This window comes from Macrobrachium nipponense, chromosome 3, assembly GCF_015104395.2.
Source record: "Macrobrachium nipponense isolate FS-2020 chromosome 3, ASM1510439v2, whole genome shotgun sequence".
In the NCBI taxonomy this organism is placed as follows: domain Eukaryota; kingdom Metazoa; phylum Arthropoda; class Malacostraca; order Decapoda; family Palaemonidae; genus Macrobrachium; species Macrobrachium nipponense.
This window is the reverse complement of record NC_087202.1, coordinates 44,754,181-44,780,306: the sequence shown is the minus strand read 5'-3', so window position 1 is coordinate 44,780,306 and position 26,126 is coordinate 44,754,181. Positions and strand designations below refer to the sequence as shown.

General features: G+C 39.5%; 2 protein-coding genes across 3 annotated transcripts in view; one reads left to right on the top strand and one right to left on the bottom strand.

The window, feature by feature from the left end:
- LOC135221726 (regulation of nuclear pre-mRNA domain-containing protein 1B-like) overlaps positions 1-26,126 on the top strand; it is a 704,809-nt gene that overhangs the window by 502,987 nt on the left and 175,696 nt on the right. The gene's annotated exons all lie outside the window — the stretch shown is intronic.
- Positions 1-26,126, bottom strand: part of LOC135221724 (zinc finger and SCAN domain-containing protein 12-like) — a 105,409-nt gene that overhangs the window by 11,942 nt on the left and 67,341 nt on the right. The window contains exons 10-16 of the mRNA XM_064259513.1: positions 23,751-23,897; positions 16,275-16,367; positions 15,161-15,295; positions 14,822-14,910; positions 11,471-11,709; positions 11,186-11,304; positions 1,585-1,734 (exon numbers count right to left, since the gene is read on the bottom strand). Of these exons, the coding sequence (XP_064115583.1) occupies positions 1,585-1,734; positions 11,186-11,304; positions 11,471-11,709; positions 14,822-14,910; positions 15,161-15,295; positions 16,275-16,367; positions 23,751-23,897 (972 nt within the window). The remainder of the gene's footprint in view (positions 1-1,584; positions 1,735-11,185; positions 11,305-11,470; positions 11,710-14,821; positions 14,911-15,160; positions 15,296-16,274; positions 16,368-23,750; positions 23,898-26,126) is intronic.

Here is a 26,126-nt window from a genome sequence, read left to right as displayed (position 1 = left end):
TACCAAAGAACCTGTTCCTCAATAGGAAATCACAGAATTGCTCATATGTCTTCTTAACCAGAATTCTCAAAATATTATTTATGATACTGTATGCAAGGAACTGGTGGCAGATCGCCAAAGATGAATATCACAGAACTGAAAATAGTGATAAAACTCATAAATGAAAAAAGTTATATTAGTCAATTCAAAAGATTACATATCAAGAGAAAATAAAAAATTCTGGATGTAAAGTTCATATAATCAGCAACATTTATTACGTATTCAATAAACTGTTCCATATAGTTAGCAAGTGAGAAGTTACTTAAATTTATTAATATGGTTAAGAAAGCCAAGATGGTAACTGAAGAGAAAAATCTATTAAATGTAGATAGCTGCAAGCAGAGAATAGTTTTAGCTAAATGAAATCTTGGCAAAATTGTATAGCTTGAAAATTTAAGCCTAACCGTGTGCTTTTACGTACATTAGGCATGAAAGCACCATGAAGATAATAACTGTAAAGATTGCTAAGAGACTTGAAGAGAGTCCAGTAAAAGATCAGTAAGAACAATAACAAAGTGGGAAGATAATTATCCAAATCAAAGTATAGGCAGTCCCCTGTTATCAGTGATCCGGTTTTATGGGGCTTGTCTAGCGCCATAAAATTGGCAATTTATGGTGCCATAATGGACAAGTTCCGGTTATCGGCGCCATAAGTGCCATTATGGCTCCATAAATCAATGAGTTTTGGTTAATGGCAATTTTTGCTTATCAGCAATCCCCTGGGAACGGAACCCCCGCCAATAACCGGGGACGGCCTGTATGCATTTTATAAATGACAGAATAGTTGGTCCAGCTTGATATAAAAGGTCATACGAGGATCAAACACCAGGTTAGTCCACTCTCACTAATGGTAGAATTAGAAGATTGTTTGGAGGCTTTAGCCTTTCTTGGTGCTGTGTACATACATAGTTTTATTTATTTCCATAAAAAAAGAAAATGGAAATGTTGTGGTGCACAACTTCTAGTCCTAGAGACCTGTAATTCACTAATACTAGTACCACAAGGTCAGCATCCTACTACAAAACAAAGATTAATAATGAATTTTTTTTTTCAAGGTTAAGTGGATGCCTTAAAAAACCAAATAGTCATAGTATATTTGCCGACTTCATCCCTTGCTAATTGCCCACAAAATATACTTGTAATTTATGATAATTTATTTTAAATCTTGCATTGCCCTGTAATCCTGCTTTTCTAATGTTCCCCTGTCCTTATTAATTGTTTGATAACATTGCTTTCATATTTTTTACTAATACTTATTTTACTTTGTATATATTTGGAATTTGTTTCAAGGTAGGATATTGGTCTGTCAACTAAAAAGTGAAACAATACTAAAGTCAGTTTTACAAGATTCACTTTGTAATAGGTATTATACATACATACCATAGATATAAAAAAATTCCATCCGCCCAGCAAAAGATTACATACATTCATTATTACATTATTCAACAGTTAACCAGACCATTACAATATATAGTGTTCCTTCCTACTTCTTTGACAGAAATATATAAAAACCCACTTGACCAGTATAATTCTTGTAGTTCTTACCTGCTGATCAACAACCATGGCTTGACCATCAGCATTAATAATAATCTGCTGATTGCCAGTTCCAATGTGATATCCTGCACTCTGTAGTGCATCCATTAAAGCAGTAATATTGGCTTGCTCCATGGTGACTGTATTAGCCTCATCCACCATCTGAAAGAAAGTTCTAGCTAAGTAGGTAAACATAAAGCATAAATGACAAATTTTTAAGTAATTTGCATTTTTCATAACATACAAACCTGAGGTCTTCACATGGATAGAGACCACGCTTAATATAAGGTACAGATTTTGTGAAAAAATTAATAAATAAAAATTACTTGATGGTTTGTAAATGTTCAATGAAAGTAGATTTTACTTTTACAAATAACAAATGCTATTTGGCAGAGAAGCAACTGAAACCTGATGTACATCTATGTCAACTCCATTGAATTAAACATGCAAAGATTGGTATTAACTAGTTCATCACTTACCAATGAACCTTAACTGGCACCTCCAGTAACTTGTATTAACATCTCAAGCAGCCTCGAAAGCTAATTTTGTAGGATCTCCCCTTGAGATAAACACAGAGTGCCTATGATGCTGATCAAAGTAGGAATTCCAAAAGGTGCTGTTACACTACTTTTATGGAACCTAAAGTTTTCACTTTCATGCTGCAGCTAAGAAAAAAACTGCCAACAAACAAGGCTTACTACAGCTAACACTGTGCAGAAAACATGTTTGAATCAGACACTTGGGGATTGTCAGTTACAGTATGGCTTGTGTGGCACACAAAATTGTACTAAAGGATCTACGTAGTATATACTATCTTATTATATAAGTAACTTACCAAGTAATTACAAGCTATAGTTTTTCACACAGCAGGCTAAAAATTCAAAATTCGTGATAACTATTCAACTGTCTAGTGTAGGTGACTTTAAGCCCCGCCCACTTTCAGGGTAAAGAGAGGAGCAATGTGGCAGAAACTCAATCATTTTTCTGTCAGCATTCTACCAACATTGTTCATTCATGCAGCCTACTGTCATTGTTTGTTTGGTGAAGTAATCAGAATTTGTCATAACTCTGTAGATTATTGGATTTGCTACTGATATTTTCACTTAGTTTATGATTCTTTGCTTCGTTAGTTACTTAGTAGAATATCAGATACTGGTCTTCCAGTGCTCACTTATGTAGTGAAGGATGTAAGACTAGGTTAGTTAAGTCATCAGCCGACTCTCATAATAAATGTGACGACTGTGATACTGAGAATATCTATGTTGAATGTCAAGACTAGGATGAAAAGAAATGGAAAGCTTTAAAATATTATTTGCTTAAGCTAGAAAGGGAGGGAAAGACGAATGTGGTCACTAGAGCCGAAAGTAAGGCTAGCCTTCATTCTGCTAGGTTAATAGAGAATAGTACTGTCTCTTCATCACCAGTTCTCACTGTTTCTCCAATTCTGTCTTTTGATTTCTTTACCACACACTCCTATTCCAGGCTGCCATGCTTCCAAACCTAATCCTATTGCCAGTCTCGAATCAAGGTTTAACCAAAAGCTTCATTTAATTGCAAGTGCAATGTCTGAGTTAGGTATTCGTTGAAAGTGTTCTCTGAAAAAGTGTCAACTGATGTGAGAAGTGATAGTATTGTGTCTGTGGAGGAGATGGCTTCCAGTCCATTGGTGCTCCTAGACAAAGGTCTCTGTCCTGCTCCCCTAAACTTGGGAGAAGACATAGAGGTCGAAGGGAGGCCAGCAGGTTTTGCCCACAGGTTGCTGGCCCCTCAGTCGCACCTGCCTCCCTCCTGATATCAACATTAGTGTAGTGGAAAGGTGTTAGTTTAAGTGGTCATCAGCTTTCCTCCTCTGACTCCAAAGCCTCCAGCCCTGACAAGTAGCGCAGGTGGCGCCATACTGCCATACCTTCTCTTCTTGCCCTCTCAAGAGGCACTCTGATGGAGCTGACCACTCCCCTCCTCTTTTACAGGCTGCTCGGTGAGCAAGAGCCCGTGCTGACACAAGGTCAGCTTAATCAAAAACAACAACCCTTCTCCAGCTAAGAGGCATAGAGAGCCCAGTCTCAGCACTTAACCCTCCTGAGGCTTCACTGAACCTCTTGCCTCCTCTGTTACTCATGCCCAGGAGATGGTTTTGGACAGTTCAGTCACTTCCTTCATATGTGGAGCACTAGCTCTTGGCTCCCAAGTGCCTGAAAGAGCTTCCCAAGTGGAAATCGTCCTCTTCTAGACTCCTTTCTGCCTCCAAGCTCCCATCGCCTACAAAGCGCTCTGCTCCCATATGTAAGTGTCAGACTCCACCTGATGCGGTGGCGTCAACTCCAGTGCTTCTGGCACCAGCTTGTGGGCGCTCACCTCCACCTCAAGCTCCCACACCGAATCAAATGGATCCATCATTGGAGCTTATTAAGTGACAGCTAGAGGCTATTATGAGCTTCATTCAGAAGACCCCAGGTGCTCTCATAGTCTCAGGACCCTGCGTTATTGCCGGTTTCTTCTGATGAAGTTTTTGAGAAAGAAACCACCTCCGTCAGCCTTTACTTTGTTACCTCACTACTTTTTGGCCAACTTTCCCAATTTTTTCTCACCCGCTGCCCCAATTTCTCCATTCTTTACCTCCTTTTTGAGGAACCAAGCAGATGCCTCCGGTTGAATCCCCAAGATGGTACTGTCCTCCTTTCTAGGAAAGCTCGCAAGGAGGTCGATGACTGACTAACTGCTAAGAGAGAAGAGGGCAAAGCCACACTACCTTGGCCCCCTGCCAGGTTTATTCACAGGTGATATCTCGCCAATGCTACCGAAGAAGCTCCCTCTTTGGGTACTGCTGCCTCCTCCCAGGGAGACTTCTTTGGCCTCACTGACTCTTCGTGACGCTCGGCCTTCTCTTTGGTGAAAGTCACGTTTTCGTCACCTGATCTCAACCACCTGATTAAAACCTTTTTAAAGTTTTTGGTGTTGAGTTTCCTCAACTGGACCATTGGGGCCTCTTGCAAAGAAAATAAGAGGACTGCCCTCACTCGGTGGAAGACCTGGCCTGCGACTGGTTAGATGTTTTGTCCTGTGCAGACAAGGCAACTAGAGATAGTTCCCAAGAACTCGCCTCCCTCTTCTCCATGGGTGCATTGAAGAAAAGGGCATTGTTACCCTCACACAAAAGTCTGCTTTCCTGTTTGCCCCTCATGACCAGCAATATCTCTTTCTGCAGTCCACCATTCGAGAGATTTTATCAGACTTCCAGAAGTCCACCCAGGACTTGCTAGTGCAGTCCGCTAGACATCCAAAGGATTTCTCCGGCTCTTCCAAGTCTCTTTTTTATCCCCTTCAGCTTCAGCCCTTTTCATGGAGGAAGACAGAGACTCCAGTTGAGATCACAAACCAACCGTTTTTCGAAGTCAGCTAAGAAACTTTGTTCAAACCTTCTTCCAAGAAATGAAAGACTTGCCCTTCGTGCTCCTGTAGGAGCCAGACTTTTCCACTTCTAGGAAGAATGGAGTCACAGAAGTGTGGAGCCACGGAAAATTAAAGTTCTGAAGGAAGGATATTCCACTCCCTTCAAGGAAAGACCTCCTGTAATCAAGTCTCCCATCGTGTTGATGTCCTACTCAGAAGGCTCCGAGAGATTCTTGGCCCTTTCACAGGAAATTAACTCCCTCCTTCTCAACAGAACTGTAGAAGTTGAGTGTCACAAGGTAGAGGAGTTCTACAACCAGCTCTTTGTAGTTTCCAAGCCATTGTGGGGTTGGAGACCCATTCTCGATGTAAGTGCTCTGAATCTCTTTGTTTTGAAGTCAAAGTCCATTCGTCAGGGTGACTGGATGAGTTATTTAGACATGCACGACATGTACTTCCATATCCTCATACATCCGGACCCCAGGAAGTACCACCATTTTGTCTTTCAAAACGGTTTTTCAGTTTCAAGAATTATGCTTCAGCCTCTTGAGAGCCCCTCAAGTCTTCACTCGTGCTCTCGCTCTTCTTGGCAACCAGCTCCACCTCCTCGGGATCATCCCTGTATTTGGACAACTGGCTTCATTCCCATTCAGAGGAAAGGTCCACAGAGGACCTAAAGACAACTCTTTTGACTCAAGATTCGGGCATTCTCATCAACAAACAGAAGTCACAACTGTCTTCTACACAGGAGATTCTTTATTTGGGAATGGTACTAAATTCTCAGACTTTTTCAGGATTTTCTGTCCCCCACATGAATCAACTCTTGCCTCCACTCAGTCCGTCAATTTCTCTCTCTCCAGGTCTGCTCGGCCAACCAGTGGACGAGTCTCCTGGGCACCTAGGCCTCCATCAAGCAGTTTGTGACATTGGGCAGACTGCACATAAGACCTCTGCAGTTTTTTCTTAAGGCCAACTGGGACAGAAAGACCCAACTGCATTTTTAAGTTTTTCCCATCACACAGGAGATCATGACAGGCCTACAAAGGAAGACCACTTCAGGGGAAATCTCTTCTACCTCTGAACCCTGACCTAAGCTTGTTTGCAGATGTGTTGGACTGAGGTTGGGGAGCTCTTCTAGAGACCAAGAAGTGATCGAGACATGGTCCATGAATCAGAGACACCTCCACATAAATATCAAGGAGATAAAGACCATTCGTCTGGGCTTCAAGTCATTCTCTCCCCAGTGATAGTACATCCCGATAACACCTCAGCTCTAACTTACATCCACAAGCAGGGAGGCACTCACTTGTTCTTCCTTTACAAAGCCTCCAGAGAGCTCCTATTCTGGGCAGAACGGAACCAGATTGCCCTTGTCATATGCTATATTCAAGGGAAACTAATCATCTTGGCAGCAACTTGAAGTTAAATCACTGCAATCAGGTTCTTCCACAGAATGGACCCTGGACCCTTTGGTATGCAGCGATCTATGAAAAATTTGGGGCACCCTATTGATCGAACTTATTGGCTAAACCTTTTCTGCTCTCCAGCCCCAGACCCTCTGGTATGGGTGACAGATGCCATGCTCCAGGACTGGTTGGGCCTAGACGTCTATGCATTTCCTCCATTCAGCATGGTCAGAGAGGTGCTAAACAATTTCTCCTCTTGTCAAGGTGTCTCAATGACTAGTGGCTCCTTTCTGACCAAAGAAGGAATGGTTCTCAGATCTGCTACGTCTTCTAGTGGATTTTCCAAGATTGCTCCCTCAAAAACCGTCTCTTCTTAGACAACCTCACTTCCACAGGTTCCACCATGGGTTACCTGCTCTGGCCCTGACTAGCTTCACTGTCCGGAGCCTTGTCAAAGCAAAAGGTTTATCAACAGTGGCTGCAGAGGCTATTGCTATATGCAGGCACCAGTCTTCTAGCAACCTTTACCCATCTAAATGGACAGTCTTCAGGAGATGGTGCCATCAACATAGATTGCTGACTTTCTACTCTTCTTGAGGTCATGCAAGAATTTATCATCCTCTATTTTCAAGCACAGAGGGTTGGATGCTTCCTCCAACCAAGACCTCAATGATCTCATTAAATCCTTTGACATGACTAAACAAAAGGGGACAGAACATGTCTTGTGGAATCTCGACATAGTGTTAAAGTGGCTCTCATGTCCAGGCTTCGAACTCCTCAGTTCAGTCTCTCTGAGGGACTTAACTAGAAAAGACTCAAAGATCTTCCTCATTGCCTTAGCCATCACCAAACAAGTCAGTGAGCTCCAAGCCACCGACAAGAGAGTAGGCGTTGCACAGTGAGGTGCAGTCTGCTCCTTCTCGCTCAAGTTCCTCGCGAAGAACGAAGACCTGGCCTCATTCCTCCATTACAAGTCTATCAAATATCCTTGGTCCAGAGGAAAATGAGAGATTCTTTGTCCAGTGAGAGCTTTAAAATACTATCTTCAAAGTCTTCTGTGGTGCTCCGTTTGGAATCCCTCATGTCCAATGTAAAAAAAAAAAAATGCTATCTCCTATTTTTTGAGAGACCTAATTTCCGAGGCACACTCTCGGATTCAGGACAACACTACCTTTAATTAAGGTTAGAGCCCCTGAGGTTCAAGCGTTGGCTACTTCTCTTGCCTTCTTGCTAAACATGTCCCTCTCTATCGCAGAATCAACGCATTGGAAGTGCAAGTCATATCATACTATCTCAAAGAAGTGGAATTAGTTTTTGAAAATTGTAATATGTTAGGACCTTTATCCGTGGCTGGCATGCCTTTGGGAGAGGAAGCATATGGGGTTTTTCTGTCCCTTTATCTTTTCACTTTGACGCAGGGTGTGTTGAGTCCAAGGTGAGCCTGGGGGTACATTATACCTAGAGTACCAACCAGTTCTTTTGGTGGGTGGGTGTGATCCATTTTATTAGTGTAGGTGACAGCATTATATTGTCTATGCCCTGGGCAAGGGCATCTTTTAACTTTGCTAGCCATTGGAGTACCTCTTTCGCTGTAAAGTTCCCCACTAAGAGGCAACCCATGCCTACACTGCCACAGCACTACAGGTTGAGCACTTAACAGAAGCAGTATCCACCTGCAGTGGCTCTCTTACCAGGTTAGGAGGTGACAAGCTTTGTACCAATACTGGCAACTTTCTGCTATCAAAGTCATTTCTGATTTAAATGTTTTGAGGTAGAACATGCCCATGTATCCCACCTCCTGTCAATATGAATTCAGCTTGTAATAGCTTGGTAAGTTAGTTATATAAAAATTACATTTTTATAATAAAATTGAGTTTTATATAAACTTACCAAGTAATTACTGGATTGGAGCCCTCCCGCCTCCCCCCCATGGACATCAGGGCAAAAACACTTGAGCTTTCTGCCACGTCGCTCTGCTCTTTATCGCAAAAATGGGCAGTGCTTTAAGCCACCTATACTCGACAGCTGAATAGTTATTCCAAACTTTGAATTTTTAGTCTGCCATGTGGATAAACTATAGCTTGTAATTACTTGGTAAGTATATATAAAACTTAATTTCATTATAAAAATGAAATTTTTATAATAAAATTAAATTATATATCTATATACTTACCAAGTAAGTACATAACTGTAATTCCTACTTTCGTGGCAGTTTAGATCTGAAAATTCGCAGTACCTATTCTTTTTGTTTTTGGTGTCTGTAACTGTCCTGCCCACTTTTGGGGAAGAATAGGTACAACATAGCTAAAGAGCTCAATTCATTAATGCTCTATGTCCTTAGGAGGGGAGGAGGGAGGGCTCCGATTATGTAGTTACTTGGTAAGTATATATGTATAACATTTTATTTTATTAATAAATATGTCATTCTTATACAAATAACATCCCAAGTAATTATATAGCTGAATCCCACATTGAACAGAGGTGGGACAGTATGAACATATACTATATCTAAAAACACTCAATAATGTGATGAATTTACGACTGTAAATTAGCTATTAATGAAACAATAATGGTTGTATCCTCACCTGGTGAGAAAGCTATTGTATCAAGATACTGCCTTGGTCAGAGCTCTTCTCAACTTGTAGTGGCATGTCAGGAATTGCCTCTACTTCAGTGGAATACTTTGCAACCAAGGAGTACTTCGATGGCTGTCAAAGCTTTGTGATGAAGAAAAGCCCTTGCTATTCAACAAAATCAACCAGATATACAATTTACTGGAACGCCATTAAAAACAAATCCCATTACCCATCCATAAAAACAAGATTGGTGGGTACTCCAGGTACACAGTACCTCAAGCTTCCCAAAACTTGACGACCAATTGTCAAGGTGAGTGGATAGAGGAGAACGTATTCTCCTACCCTTCTTTTCCTAACACAATGCCAGTTATAGATAACGATCCTAATGCACTAGAGTTATCATAGGTTATATCAATATTATGTAAATAAAAATTTGCAAAAACGGATTTACATCTCCAGAAAGTAGATTCCACAGTAGATGTAAGTGATAAATTACTTTTAAGAGCTATCAAAGTAGCTACTGCCCTAATTTCATAGGCTTTAACATTACACAGGAAAATTCTCTCCCTTAATCTCTCTGTGAGCTTCAGTGATGATGTCTTTAGAAAAAACATGAGCATTTTTGGATAAAGGACGAGAGGGATCCTTAACTGAGCACCAAAGAATAGGCGAGTTCTCCTTGTATCTTTAGTCCTGTCCAAGTAAATCTTTAGCGCTCTTACTGGACACAGACTTCTCTCTTGGTCCATAGGGCCAAGGATATCGGTCAATGCTTTGATTGTGAATGAGCGAGGCCAGGGATTGGACGGTGTTTCTTTTTCATTAAGAGACCCAGAGTGAAAAAACACACCGCATTTCCTTGAGTAAAACTTGTTCTTGTCCAAGGCTTGAATCATGCTTACTCTTTTGGCTGTAGCCAAAGCTACCAAAAAGTGTCTTCCTTGTTAAATCTCTAAGAGACGAGGAATGAAGAGGTTTGAAAGGAGGTCCTGAAATCCATTTAAGGACATCTAGATTCTGTAATGTTAGTTGGGAAAATCAAGATAGATATAGAAAAATAGAGCGAGAAATCCACTGATAGACAGAGAGAGAGAGAGAGAAAGAAGAACAGAGTGAAGGAGAGAGAGAGAGAAAACAGAAGTTTCTTGTAATAACCCAAACAAGTGAAATGTGAATCATACAAGCGGCCATTAAATAAATGCATTCGCTGCTTTATGATAATGCGATTGGAATAACCTTTAACCCCCACCGGAACCCGGACAGTTCTGGTCACGTCATTAATCATGTCCCAGTGAAGGAGGTTTTGAATTAATCATACCCAAACAGGGTGTGACAATGAACATTGTCACCCAATGAAGAAGACCAGAAGGCAGCAATAGAAAAAGTCTGCCTACTACTGAAGGAGGAACTTCTTTGAAGAGAGGTCGACAGAAGAAGCAGACAAGCAGAGAAAGGAGAGAAGCAATTTAGCATCGAGATGGTGAGGAGGTTGTAGGCCTTACCAGCCATGGGGAAGAAAGGCTTCAAACATTAACACTTCGCCTCAATACCCAGTACATTCTAAATTTGTGTGTTTTCTTGTATTTGTATATGTATCGCTAGTGTGAATGAAGTAAGAAAAACTTTGTTGTGTCTTTCTTAGCATCCTGAGACTAAGAGTATCCAGAGGATCTACAATCTACAATAAAATATAAAAAGCCATTACACAGACAAGCATTAAGTAGTGTATGACAATTCCATGAAGGTGAAAAAACAACCACCCAATGAAAGAATTTCCAAACCGCAGCTGACTGAACCTCGACATGCAGTCATTGGGCAGCAGAAATGAATGGAGGTCTTTAGCCATGTTGTACCTATTCTTCCCCAAAAGTGGGCAGGGCATTTACCGACAACAAAAACAAAAGAATAGCTACGGCAAATTTTCAGGTCTAAGCTGCCGTGAAAGTAGAATTATAGCTATGTAGTTATTTGGTAAGCTATTTGTATAAAAATGCCATTTTTAGCACTTTTCTATACAGTATTGCTTTCTACCCAGCTTGGACCAGGGATATCCGGCAGTATCTGTTGACTCAGCAGGTACACCTACAAACTCCCCTAAAACCCTCCATCCCTAGCTCACAGGGGCATTATGGTTGTTTTTACCAGTTAATCTATAATGCCTTGAGCAGGGCTTTAACTCTTGACTTTCATACTGAGGCTTGGGTAAAAACAACTGAGCTACCACCATAACCTTAAGCTTACCTTTATTTGCTCAATATGACCATGTTCATTCATGATGTGTGTTGCTTGACCATGATCTGGTGGGACAACCTCATATTCACCCATGTTCATTTGCCTCAAATACTGAATACCATCAATATCTGAAATAACAGAGAAGCTTAGATAATTAGAGTGAACATATTTTGTCCAGTTCTAAAATAATACTATATAGTACGCATTCACAGCAACAAAAATAAAAATACTTTTCAAATGCAGTCACAACACTTTTATATCCTCAGTATCAAAATTCTGATATACACTACATACCTTTAGAAATATGAGCTTGAGATACCAAGTTAACAGCTGTTGCAAGGAGATCAACTGAATTGATACCTTCACTGCCATCACTGGTACCAGCAGCAATGGCAGCATCTTGGTCAATTGCATAACTCATAGATTCACCACCTCCTACAGCACCTATTATGATGCTATCATCTCCAGTGGCCATTGGAGAGTCTACAGAATGGTCATCATCTTCACCTTCCATGACTGGTTCAGTTATTGACCTACACAATGAAAAAAAAAAAAAAACTATATTTCTAAAAATTACCGTTCATACTCGCGTGTCATGCGACTTTTGAAGACAATTTTGGAGCTAATTTTAAGGGGGTCACATCATACACGATACAAAATAAAGTAATAACCACATATTAGTAACGTATGATAAAATACAAACATAATGAATATGCATCTTTGCCATGGATCTTTTAAAAAGTTATGCTTTAATTCACTGTATCCAATAATATTAGTATTTGCGGGGATGCGTACCAGACCCCCCCCGTGAATAGTTAGAACCCGCGAATGTTTGGAACCCCTATAAAAATGCTAAAAACAGCCTATTTTGTTAGTTAAAACACAAGAAAAACCCACTAAAAATTTTCATACTTGGTTTTTTTAATAGTTTTATCACAAAAAGTGCATTTTATGATAAAATTGATAAAAAACCAGGAATTTGTGGATTTTTCTCATAGAAAAATACCGAGAAATGTGCGAATTTTCCACGAATAATGCAGGAAAACGTTCCCGAGAGAAATCCGCAAATGCGGAAGTCCACGAATCCGGAGAACGCAAATACGGGGGGTCCACTGTATATGTATTTTTATATTACTATTTCTTTGTATTATAAAATATAAGCATAGCAACAAAATCTGCTGAGGGCAATTGCGAGGTAAGTTTGTTTTGCTATATTGAACTCAAATCAGAGCGACTTTCTTGCTTCTAGTTAGCGCAAATGAATCTCAAGATATTCTATTTATATGGGACAAGGTTCTTTTATGTTATACGAAGTGTTTTCAAGTCGAAATATCACTTAAATACGTATCGTTTGTGAACGAAATTTAGTTATTTTTTCGTAAGTAGATGGCGCTGAGGGCATTATTGCGTAAACAAAAATCAACAGATTCCGTTTACAGTAGAGTTTGATGGTACAGTGGAACCTCTACATACGAAAGTCCCTACGTAAAAAAAATTCAGGTTACAAAAGCAAAGACAAAGATTTTTGCTTCTGTGCACAAAAATAATTCAGGTTGCGAAAGGGTGAAGTCCGAGATTCGCCCGGGTCGCTGAGAACAATTTTAAAACTGGCGCGCCGCCAACTCCGTAGACTCGCCACCATCCGCCAGCTCTCCCATTGGTTCCTGATGCTAGTCACCGTCGTAAATCCTGCTCTCCTATTGGTCAGCATCTGACCCATCATGCCTCTATGTAAAGGCCATTTTTTGTGGCAGTGTTATCGTAAACACCTGGAATTTGTTTGTTCACATGTATTTCGTTTGTTAATGTAAATTCGTGTTAGTGATTTCGCTTTCGTTGTACTGTAAGTTACTTTATCGTGTTGTGTGTGAACTTAATGACTTAATACTTTATTAGCTATTAGTCCCAAGAATGTTGCTGAAGTTCACGGAAAGAAGAGGATGTTTTCTATGGAGATGAAGATGGAGATAATCAAGAAGTGTTTTCTGCTATTTGTTAATGTGTTTTGTAAAGTTTAGTGTTAATGTTTTCTGCCATTTTTTAATGTGTTTCATAAAGTTAACTGTTCATGTTTTCTGCCGTTTGTCCTCCCCCTCTGTCTCCACTTTCGTACATCACCTCACTCGAAAGGTAAGGTTCCACATTTTACTACATACGTACGTACATGTACACACAGTATTTCTTGTACCCTGTACATTAATACACTTTATTTACAGGTACAGTCATGGTTAGGTTAAGTATTGAATGGTCCAAATTGTTGTACAGTGATCCCCCGTATTCGTGGGGGGATGCGTACCAGACCCCCCACCCCCATGAATAGTTAGAACCTGCCAATAGTTGGAACCCTTATAAAGACACTAAAAACAGCCTATATTGTTGGTTAAAACTCAAGAAAAACCCACTCAAAATTTTTATACTTGGTTTTTTTAATAGTTTTATCACAAAAAGTGCATTTTATAATGAAATTGACAAAAAAAAAATAAAACACACACACACACACACACACACCAGGAATTTGTGGATATTTCTCATAGAAAAATACAGCAAATTTTCCGCAAATAATGCAGGGAAATGTTCCCAAGAGAAATCCATGAATGTGTGAGTCCGCGAATCTGGAGAACGCAAATATGGGGGTCCACTGTATTTTATTGTTTATTGGTTAATTTAGCTTTATTATAAAATTTACTGTGGTGTTTTTGTAGGGCTTGGAACGAATTAGGCAATTTACAGGTAAAACGTAGTTCTAGATACAAAAAAATCAGGTTACGAAGGCTGCTTCAGAGCGGATTAATTTCGTAACCTGAGGCACTACTGTACTACTACTATATACAGAAGTTTACGAGTTTCATCCGCGTTGCCGATGCACGATAATAGTCGTTAGCAGATCAACATTCTTTCCTCATCTTCAGCTAAAACTTACAAGTTAAATTTAGCAGTGTATGCCCTTGCTGATCTATTCTCCATAGCGAGTAAGGATATAGTAATGTAAAAATATATCAGTCCTATTCTTCTTAACGTCATTTGTAACATAACTACGGTAATTTTTTACTATCGTATGATGGTTGAAATCCAAGAAAAAACACTGTTGTTATCGGATTAGGTTGTTCATAGCAAAATGACAAATTTTCTAAGACAATTTGTAGTTTTCATAGCTACAAATTTGAGGTCTTAACAGTAGGATAATTTTCTAGTGCCTAGCTGGATTCGGTTAAATCGCAGATGAAAAGCAAGGAATCTTGTGAGATCTGGCAACGCATGCATATATCGGGTGAAAGCTGGTCAAGGATCACGCACCCACATTACTGCGTTCAGTCTTTTTCTTGGATCACGCACCCACGTTACTGCGTTCAGTCTTTTTCTTAACTGCCTGGGTGAGTGTCGCGGTTGCCTTCACTCGGCCTTTTACCCGGTTCATTGCCCAGGTGAAAATTTGGGGGTAGCATGATATGCAAGATCACGTGCTACACGAGTATATACAGTATACATCATGTGTGTTTAATATGCATAATCTGAAATGCCCCACTATAATCAAATAAAAACTAGTGGGTTGAAATATAAAAATAAGTTTCTAGTTTTAAAGCAAAACCATGTTATTTAATATACTATTCAAATAATACAAAATCAAAGCAAAAGTTATAAACTTACGGTCTGACAACATCCGGATTCATAACAAGTCTTGCACCAACTCGCAAACTATGTTCTGAGGCATTAACAACTGAAGTAGGAGTTGAAACCTGTACCAAAAATAAATACAATAAGTTATCATAAAACACTAAACATCCAAGACAGTAAAAGTATACCCAAGGCCAAATCAGTAAAACATATATTCATAACTTGTAACTTGACAGCATAATTTAACTCAACTCAAATTAATCAATACATTCATCTGAGTATTTGTTGACTGTAACCTTAAGCTTTTAATCAACTGTGTGACAAGCCTCATATTGAACGTGCTAAGGTATCTAACACAATTACAAACAGCACCTTATCAGTCACAGTAGAATCTATAGGTAGACCCATGGAATCCAGTGAATCTTCTTCCTCTGCTGGTGCTTCAACATCCATATGTACCTGACCATCTGGGGCAATGCGCTGAATCACAGTTGCTACTACAGGCACCTGAAAGGTAATCATCAGATTACGAGTTCAAACACCTATCAATATCATAACCTTAATTAAAGGTATTAATCACAAAATACACACATATCACAGGAAAAAAACTAATTCATACCATGCTTCACCTGAACAGAATAACCAAAGAAACCCTCCGGCTTAATAAGAGTATATTCTTATCATTCCTGATTCCTTGTTATTTTAGCATCTATCTATTTTTACCATCCTTCTCAGTTAAGTCATTTTTAATTTTTCATATAATTTTATGGTTTTATCAGAAAAGTCCCCAACACTACTATACTGACAGTTTTAAGCAAATATTTAAATACTGAAAGAACCATCATAAGAGGTTGTACAGGTTTGAGTGAAAAATACATGGAAATGAACTGGGAATTTTGGCAATAACTTGATCCGAAGGCAAGCAAATGTACTTAAAACAATAAAAATACATGAGCCTCCCACATCTAAAAAATTGACAAAGAATAATGTAAGTTGGAACATCAGGGATAGCATGCACAAAGATCACAAATCCAGGTAATACAAGTCACAAAATTAAAAAACAAAGCACTAACATATTCCAACCAGAAGAATGAAGGCACAAGAGGTGTAATACACCAATACGTACTCAAGTGATTATCTCTTAAAAACCAATATGAACTAAAATACATAATAAAAACCAATATGAAATAAAGTAATATGAAATATACAACCCCGATTAAATTACAAAGACCTACACACAATCAAATCTACAGAATTCCTCACAGAAGAAGTAGACCATCCATCATTTACGTAGTAATACTTTAAAATAAAAATGTTACAATTTTGTAGTAATGAGATAGGTTTAGTACTAAAAAAAAAAAATTTTTTCTTGCATGAAATTTAATTACAGTCTAATTAAAAAATATCAAGTGCCATAATACTGGCACCACAAAATTACAACAGACCTGTAACATTCTTCAACCACAGAAATATAAATAAAGCTTACCTTGATTTGAACAGCTTTAGTACCACTCTGTTGACTAGAAACAGTAAATTTTCCTGCAGCTCTCAACTCGCTTGCAGTTGCTGGTACCAGCATCTGTATAAAATTAGAAAAATTACATTTTTCACTGAATTAACAACTTCAATTAGAGGAGAGAAAAAACAATAATACCTAAGAATATGATAAATCTACCATCATCTTATCTGGCACTGAGGATGATCTGAACTCAAAGATACACCCTAATTCTGCCTATCAAATTTTTGACAAAAATAAATAAAAAGGGTGTCCCCTCAGAGGGGTAGTATCATCAGTCCACCTCATGCGATGTACTGTAAGCATTACTTAATGAGTTCTCATGGTGAACAAGATTGTTCAAAACTCCTGAACAACATCAAGATTTCCCAGGAAGATAGGTCCACTCCCTTGAGTCATAGGACTAACCCCAAAGCAGCCCTGTAATCTCTGACAGCAGAGACAGAAAGATCTTTCTCTTTTCTGAGAAAGATTAGAATATCTGCTATCCGCTGAACAGAAGTTCCGAGTGGAGAGAAACCCCATTGACAACACCAATCACATTAGACGGCCCACTTGCCCTGGTAAACTGCTAACAAAGAGCTCCTAAGGTAGGTGGACGTCTGATCAGCTACCTTGCAAGAATAGCCGTGAAGAGATGGGGATCCTATTGACTGGTGGAACCTCTTCGCATGAGGTTGGCAAAGAAGGTTGAGCCAAAGGAGAATTTCTCCCGAAACTGCTGACAGAGGAGACGGAAGGTCTGGGAACCACTCCGCCTGGGGCCACAGAGGTACCACTGAGGTCATCCTGAGATTCCTGGAAGTCATTACTCCATTCTGCCTGACAGATCAGGCAGAATGGAGGGAAGGCATACACCTCGAGATTGTCCCAAGGGTGCTGTAGAGCATCCTCCGCCAACGTGAAAGGATCCAGGAGCACCGAGAAGTAGACCTCCAGCTTCCTGTTGAAGTGGGTGGTGAAGAGGTCTAACATGGGTCTTTCCCACAGGTGAAACATACTGTCCGCTATGTCCTGATGCAGAGACCACTTCGTACCTAGGACCTGACTCCGACAACTTAGTTTATCGGCAACTACATTCCTTCTGCCTGGGATGTATCTGGCCATGAACTCCATCGAGTTCTCAATTGCCCACTGGTGGATCTCGGCTGTCAATGAGTGGAGCTGGGCAAATCAATCAAGTATAATGCATGAATGGCCCAGCTGTGTTTTGTAGGAAATTTTCTTGGCCGCCAGTGTCTTAATGCATGCAGATGGATGGGGATATAGCTGGTACAGTATTTTAGGATTGATAGTACTGGAAATAAGCTAGTGCAGCAGTTTTTTAATAACTTCAGAGTTAGACAAGTATTGCATGTGTATACATATTTTAATAAAGAACTACAATAATAAACTAATGTCATATATAAAGAAAACAATGAACAATGAAAACAATTAAGAGTATTTCATTCAACTTGAATTGCTGGATGTCTTTGGGAAGATTTGGTTAGCCTGGAATTCAATGCCATATAACCAGTTAAGCAATCTGGACAACAACTTCATGTGCTGGAGTGCCAAACAGATATTTAATAACATGTATATATCTTAAAATCGGTAAACATTAAATGACACAGTAGTCCCTCAGGCTACGAAATTAATCCGTTCCGAAGCGGCCTTCGTAACCTGATTTTTTCGTATCTAGAACTACGTTTTACATGTAAATTGCCTAATTCATTCCAAGCCCTACAAAAACACCACAGTAAATTTTATAATAAAGCTAAGTTGACCAATAAACAATGAAATACAACAATTTGGACCATTCAATACCTAACCTAACCATGATTGTAGTACCTGTAAATAAAGTGTATTAGTGTACAGGGCACAAGAAATACTGTACGTACATGTACGTACGTATGAAGTAAAATGTGGAAACTTACCTTTCGAGTGAGGCGATGTCCGAAAGTGGCGACAGAGGAGGGCAAATGGCAGAAAACATGAATATTTAACTTTACGAAACACATTAAAAAATGGCAGAAAATATTAACCCTAAACATTACGAAACACTTTAACAAATGGCAGAGAACATCAACACTTAACTTTACAAAAATCTTAAAATAAAATTTCTTTTTTTTTTTCTTTTTCTGATTTTTTTTTTTTCTTTGCGTTTTTTAACAAATTTCAATTTCTTCACCACTTCCAATTTTCTGTTTTTTTGTATCACTTGGACCTTCCTGTTTGCTTATTACTAAAGGCCTCTAAAAAATAACCATCCAAGGAAGATTGCTTCTGCCTGCTTTTCAAAATGTTCCTGAAAGGACTCATGCAAACGTCATCGAACTGCGCAAACATACGACCTGTGTAAGCCTTTTCAGGGTGTCTCTTTTCTACAAATGTTTGCACTTTATGAAAAGCAGCTAGAACATCCTTAATTTCTGCCGTTGTCATAGGGTCCTCCTCCTCGCCGCTGCTAGAGAACTCTTCTTGGACGACGTTATGTTGCATAGCCTCCAACTCCTTCAGGTCATCAGTCGTAAGCTCCTCTTGGTGCTCCTGGAGAAGGTCATTGATGTCGTCCTCGTCAACGACCAGCCGCTTGGACTTGCAGAGTGCAACGATCTTGTCAATATCTGGTTGCAAAACAGTTTCAGGATCGTCAACTGTTTCTGAATCTGCATCAGCTTCACCCATGTTGAATCCCCCGAAGTCTTGGGCGGATATGGCATCAGGCCAGAGTTTCCTCCACGAAGAATTCAAGGTTCGCCTCAAAACCTCCTGCCAAGCTTGATCGATGAGTCGGATGCTTATGACGATATCGAAATGCTCCTTCCAAAATTCACGCAAGGTGAGGTTTGTGGTATTGGTGATGAAACATCTCTTGAAAAGATGTTTCGTATACAGATTCTTGAAGTTCGATGTCACAAGCCGGTCCATGGGCTGGAGGAGAGGGGTGGTGTTAGGCAGAAGATAAAGAACCTTGATGAAAGAATACTCTGCTGGTATATCTTCCTCGAGGCCAGGAGGGTGAGCAGGGGCATTGTCCAACAACAGCGACATTTCAGAAAGAGGCACTTCTCTTCCAAGAATTTCTTCACTGTCGGGCCGAAACACAGATTTACCCACTTGGTGAACAAAAGTCTTGTTACCCAGGCTTTTGCATTAGCCCTCTACATCACCAGAAGCTTCTCCTTTATCACTTTGTGGGCCTTGAAGGCTCAAGGAGTTTCAGAATGATACACAAGTAGGGGCTTCACCTTACAATCCCCACTGGCGTTGGAACAAAGCGCAAGTGTAAGCCTGTCTTCCATAGGCTTATGCCCGGGTAGCTTCTTTTCTTCCTCCGTGATGTACGTCCAACGAGGCATTTTTTTTCCAAAAAAGGCCAGTCTCGTCACAGTTGAAGACTTGCTGAGAACTGTAGCCTTCCTTGATTGTCATCTTGTCAAACGTCTTAACAAAGGCTTCGGCCGCTTTCGTGTCCGAGCTGGCAGCCTCCCCATGCCGCACCACTGAATGGATGCCAGTCAGTTTACGAAATTTATCAATCCAACCCCGAGAAGCCTTGAAGTCTGAGGTTGCCTTCGATGTCACTTCTCCTGCGTCGTCTTCGGCCTAACCACTTCGATGGCCTTCTGGCAGATTGCCGTCTCGGCTATCATATCGCCAGCAATTCCTTTGTCCTTAATCCATATAAGAAGCAGCCTCTCCACCTCATCATGCATGTGGCTCCTCTTGCTGGAAAAAATAGTCATGCTCTTGGAAGGTGTAGCTGCTTTGATGGCTTCCTTCTGCTTAAGGATTGTGCCTATCGTTGACGGATTTCAACCATATTCCTTAGCGATCACACTCAACCACATGCCAGCTTCATACTTTTTAATTATCTCCATCTTCGTCTCAATAGAAAGCATCCTCTTCTTCCCGTGAACTTCAGCAACATTCTTGGGACCCATGGCTAATAACATAAGTAATTAAGTTCAGAAACAACACGATAAAGTAACTTACAATATACAAAGAAAGCGAAATCACTAACACAAATTTACGTTAACAAACAAAATCTATGTGAACAAACAAATTCCAAGTGCGTACAATAACGATGCTGTGACGAAATGGTCGAGGGACGCCTTTACGTAGGTGCAGATGCTGACCAATAGGAGAGCAGGATCTTACGGCAGTGACTAGCATCAGGAACCAATGGGAGAGCGGGAGGATGGTGGCAAGCCTACTGAGTTGGCGGCACACAAGTTTTAAAATTGTTCTCGGCAGCCCGGGCAAATTTCAGTTTACAGTACATACACCCTTTCGCAACCTGAATTATATTTTCGTACACAGAAGCAAAAAAATCTTCGTCTTTGCTTTCGTAACCTGGGCTTTTTGTATGTAGGGACTTTCGTATGTAGAGGTTCCACTGTATATAATGCAATATAGTAATATATCAACTGTCGCACTCTAGCACCAAAACCTTTCTTCAAGTCAAGCCAAGCCAAGCCAATGATAAATCAGAGGGGTTCATTAACCCTTAAACGCCGAAGCGGTAAAAAGAAATTGTCTCCCGTGTGCCGGAGGTGTTTCAGAGTGAGCGCGGAAGCGGAAAAAATATTTTTTTCAAAAAATCACAGCGCGCTTAGTTTTCAAGATTAAGAGTTCATTTTTGGCTCCTTTTTTTGTTATTGGCTGAAGTTTAGTATGCAACCATCAGAAATGAAAAACATTATCATTATCATATATAAATAATGCGATATAAGATAGCGCAAAAACGAAATTTCATATATAATTGTATTCAAATCGCGCTGTGCGCAAAACGGTTAAAGGTAACAAGTTACTTTTTTTTCGTTGCAATGTACACTAAATTGCAATCATTTTGGTATATAACACATTGTAAAACGATAAAAGCAACACAGTGAAAATATTATCACAAAATAATGCATGAATTCGTAACGTGCGGACGTAAACAAATATTTTTTTCAAAAATTCACCATAAATCTAAATATTGTCCAAGAGACTTCCAATTTCTTTCAAAATGAAGGCAAATGATTGAATATTACTGTACTGTAAGAGTATTAGCTTACAATTGCAGTTTTCGACCATATCTGACGAGTCAAAGTTGACCGAATGTCAAATTTTTTTATATATATATTTTTATATGCAATTATTTCGGAAATAAGAAAAGCTACAACCTTCAAATATTTTTCGTTTTATTCTACATAAAATTGCGCAAATTTTCATATATAAAACTCTATGAAATGCCTAATATGAAACGGAGCAAATATTCCGAGAATGGGACGTACGCATTTCGGAGATTTGTGGCGGAGAATCCGCGCGCGGAGGGAAGGAAAGATATTTTTTAAATTCACCATAAATCTAAATATTTTGCTAGAGACTTCGAATTTGTTTCAAGATGAAGATAAATGACTGAATATTACTAGACTGTAAGAGTTTGAACTTACAATTGCGTTTTTCGACCATTTCGGTAGAGTCAAAGTTGACCGAACGTGGTTTTTTTTCTATTTATCGTGATTTATATGCAAATATTTCAAAAATGAGAAAAGCTACAACCTTAAATTATTTTTTGTTGTATTCTACATGAAATTGCGCACATTTTCATATATAAAACTTTATGTAACGGCTAATTTAAAATGGTGCAAACATTACCACAATCGCACGTATGATTTTTACGGAAGAGTTACCGCGCGGACGTAAGGAAAAAGTTTTTTCATAAATTCACCATAAATCGAAATATTGTGCTAGAGACTTCCAATTAGTTGCAAAATTAAGGTAAATGATTTAATATTACTAAAATATAAGAGTTTTAGCTTACAATTGCGTTTTTCGACCATTTCGGTAGAGTCAAAGTTGAAATTTTGGCAATTATCGTTATTTATATGAAAATATCTCAAAACTGATAAAAGCTACGATCATGAGTATTTTATTGTTGTATTCTACATAAAAATGCGCATATTTTCATATATAATACATCATGTAACGGCTAATTTACAATGGTACAAAAATTATGTCAAAGTGACGAAATAATTTCCAAGATGTGTCACATACTTTTTAGTGCGGCAAGAAAGAAATTCGCGCTTGTGCGCCTGCGTAATGATTGTAAACAAAACAACACCTTGATCCGTGAACTCCCAGCATCCCCCAAGGCGCGTGATTCAAAAGTTTTAGGCTGGTAGGCCTATAAGTATTTTTCCGCGAATTTTAAAAAAACTTTTGTAAGTCAACATAAAATACGTCCAGTCGGCACACGAGAGACAAAAAATGTCGACGTAAAATACGTCCAGTCAGCAGTAAAGTGTTAATAATGAGCAAATCGGGACAACAATAACAAGAATCAGATTACTAAACATATGTTTTAAAATATTTTAACATATGCTCAGTAATTTAATATTAGCAGTTAGCATTTGTTCTACATTAGTAATTGCATAATATAGAGAGTGGATTTGTTTGACATAAATGGAATAGATCTCTCCTTTACCTTTTTCAAACAAGGATGTACTATGATTTGTACAGCTTTACCTTTTTCAAACAAGGATTTTTATGATTTGTACTGCTTATGTCAACTGGTTTCAATTGCAATAGTTTTCCTGATTATTGATTTATTTTTAAGTTTTCCAGATTATTGCTTGATTTTTAATCAAACTGCATATGACAGCCTACTCTTCTCACAAACATCCTACAATTTAAATGAAATTCACTACATAATTAATTTTTTTCTATTCAAATAACATATAATCTATCAACAGTTTCATCTCAAATGATTTACGTACACAAAATACTTCACCTCTAACCTGCCTCGCCTGGGTAGGACAGTCAAGGTTATAAAAGCCCAGTTTGTACACAAACAAAAGGAAAATGAAAGAAGTTTCCAGTGTATAAAAACTTCTAAGAACCTTTTCAAAAGCTCTGGCAGGAAAATAGAGTTGTGGAAGCTTCCAATATTTTCATAAAACTGCAGAAACTGAAATAATAAGCACATACAAAATGTGCGAAATTTCTTTGGGGCAATTGAGCTTTCTGACAAGCGTATACTAATCAAAACCACCGAATAGAGCTATCTTTCAGTGGTCTCGGTATAATAGTTGTGAGCTATGACCCATAAAACTTTCAGCCATGGCCCGGTGGTGGCAAGTTGTATAGCAATGCCAGATGCACAATCATGGCTAACTTAAAGCTTACATAAAATAAAAACTACTCAGGGTAGAGGGCTGCAATTTGTTATGTTTGATGATTGGAGAGTGGATGATCAACATACCAATTTGCAGCCCTTTAGCCTCAGAAGTTTTTAAGATCTGAGAGGGGAAAGAAAAAGTGCAGACGGATTGACAAAGCCATCTCATTAGTTTTCCTTTACAGAAAACTAAAAACTGATAGCAATAACTAAACAAAAAGCACACAATGCTTGCCAGTGTAAAACTACACTCCTTTCACAGTCAACACAACAACAATGGAACACTTATGGTTACTTACATGTTTACTACCATATGCAAACTGAACCTTGACAACAACTGGAACTCCTTTACTTGGTTTAAGCAAAGCAAAAGGTGTTCTTCCAGCTGCAAGTGCTCGATGCATTGCCTTGGTGTCTATGGGCTCAATTAAAATCCCACTTTTTATCTGAAAATTGATAAGATAAGTAAAGTTCATCCTTGATAGGGAAATGTAACTTTTAGTCAATTTCAATTAGATCTTAATACTGAATCATTTTAAAATTATGGAAATTTGTAAAACAAAAAAGAAAAAAAATGAAAAATATATTTTTTGCAGTCAAGCATTCTTCTATACTTGTGATGGGTGTTCAGTATAGAAAAAGATATTACTATGGGAAAAGTGAAGATTACCAAGATATCAGAGCTGTAAAAGAAACAATAAACAGAAGAGTCTATGGTGAATAATAAACAGAATACTATGCAGAAAAGGGCTAAGGATGACAAAGTCAAGTTCTTGAAAGGTAAAAATATGATATTGTTATGATACAATAAAGTTTGTTCATACTTACCTGGCAGATATATATAATCAAGTACCCACCCACCTCCCCTCAGGGGACAGTGGAAATAAAAATTATGAATAGAAAATGGGAATGGTTCCTGATACCCGCCTCCCAGCGGCGGGAATGGGTACTAACCACCTGGCCGACCACTGCGTGTGTCGGAAGTTTTTAAAATTCTGTCGGACTTCAGAAAATACAGCTATATATATATCTGCCAGGTAAGTATGAACAAACTTTATTGTATCATAACAATATCATTTTGTTCATGAAACTTACCTGTCAGATATATATATAGCTGAATCCCACCTTTGGAGGTGGGAAGGGACAGAATAGAAGGATTTTGGGAAACAAATGCATGCAGATGATTTACATCTTGGTTCCACCTGTTAGCATAGCTGGCTTCGTGGTTACTGCCACGTAAGTCTGCTTGTGCTACTAGAGTTGCCAGCGAGGTAGAGACCTATATAGCTGGTGCACTCCAGATGATCTGTCAACAGGGGCGAGACCACGACGTGACTAGACCATATTGACCATACCATGAGGGCTAAGAAGTAAAATAAATATATATATATATAAATATATATATCACCACCTGACCAACCTAGCCAAAGTTAAGGTGTGTTAACTAAGGCTTAAGAGTTAAGAAGTCGCCGTTGTCGGCGACTCAACAACTAAATTAAGAGCTCTTCCTAACCATTTTCTACAGGATAGGATGAGTGGTACTTCTTGCCCCCAAGATTGTGTCTGCAGACACGTATGGCCCTAGCGAGCAGCAGATCTCATATGCCATCTTCACATCTCGCAGGGAGTGTGAAGTGAACACAGAGTTGCTTCGCTAAAACATGGTACTCAGGATGTTGCTGAGTGCCATGCTCTGTTGAAATGCTTCCGAGGCCGCGCCCTCACCTCGTGAGCATTCAGATAAAAAGATTTCAAATCTTTGTGCAAACACAATGAAGGAGCATTTTTGAAAGAACTCCTTAACACTAAAGCCAGGCTGTTCTTCGATATGGGCAAGTCTGGTCTTTTTCGGAACACTGCAGATTGCCCGAATGACTTCGACTTTCTTGAGTTTTATGTAGATAAAACTTGAGAGACCCGACAGGGCACAGGACTCTCTCTGGCTCCTGCCCACTAACTTGTGCCATCCTTGCTTCCAAGCTCCTGGCCCAAGGACAAAACGGGTTACCATTCTTAGGCCACAACGGAAGGGTTAGAGAGCACACCGCCTTGTGTCTCTAAAGCCAAAACTTGTGACGATGGCTTAAAATCTCACTAACCCTCTTTGTCGTATCTAGGGTGGTTAGAAGAAGGCCTTCCTGATCACATGCAAGAAGTTAACAGGTAGGAGAGGTTCGAATGCTTTGACATCAAGAACTTCAGACTACGTCTAAGTTCCATATTGAAAGCTTCGATCTGGACATGCACAGTCAGTCCGTCTGTACTAAAGTCAGGTGACCGACCAGTTGACCAGTCAGACGAATCAAGGACAGCAAGGCTGTACCCTGAAGACCATAAGGCACTATTCTTCGCTGAAGGATGAGTGTCTGGACTGCCTGGGCGATTCAATCTAAGCAAACCTTGGGGGTGTATCAACGCAACCCAACGTCGTCAGCGAATCAACTCCTGACTCGAGCTTCTGGTGCCAGGAGAAAGGAGCGAGGAGCAAAAAGGCGATTCAGTCCCGAAGGAAGAATGCCTGACAGTCCAACCTGGTCTCATGTTACACGATCATCGGGGGTGTATAAACGCAACCGACTTCGTCAACAAGAAACTCAGGGCTACTATATGTCGCCTGATCTCGCACGAGTGTCTGACTCCGAGAAAACAGGTGAGACAAAAAGTAGATGATGAGC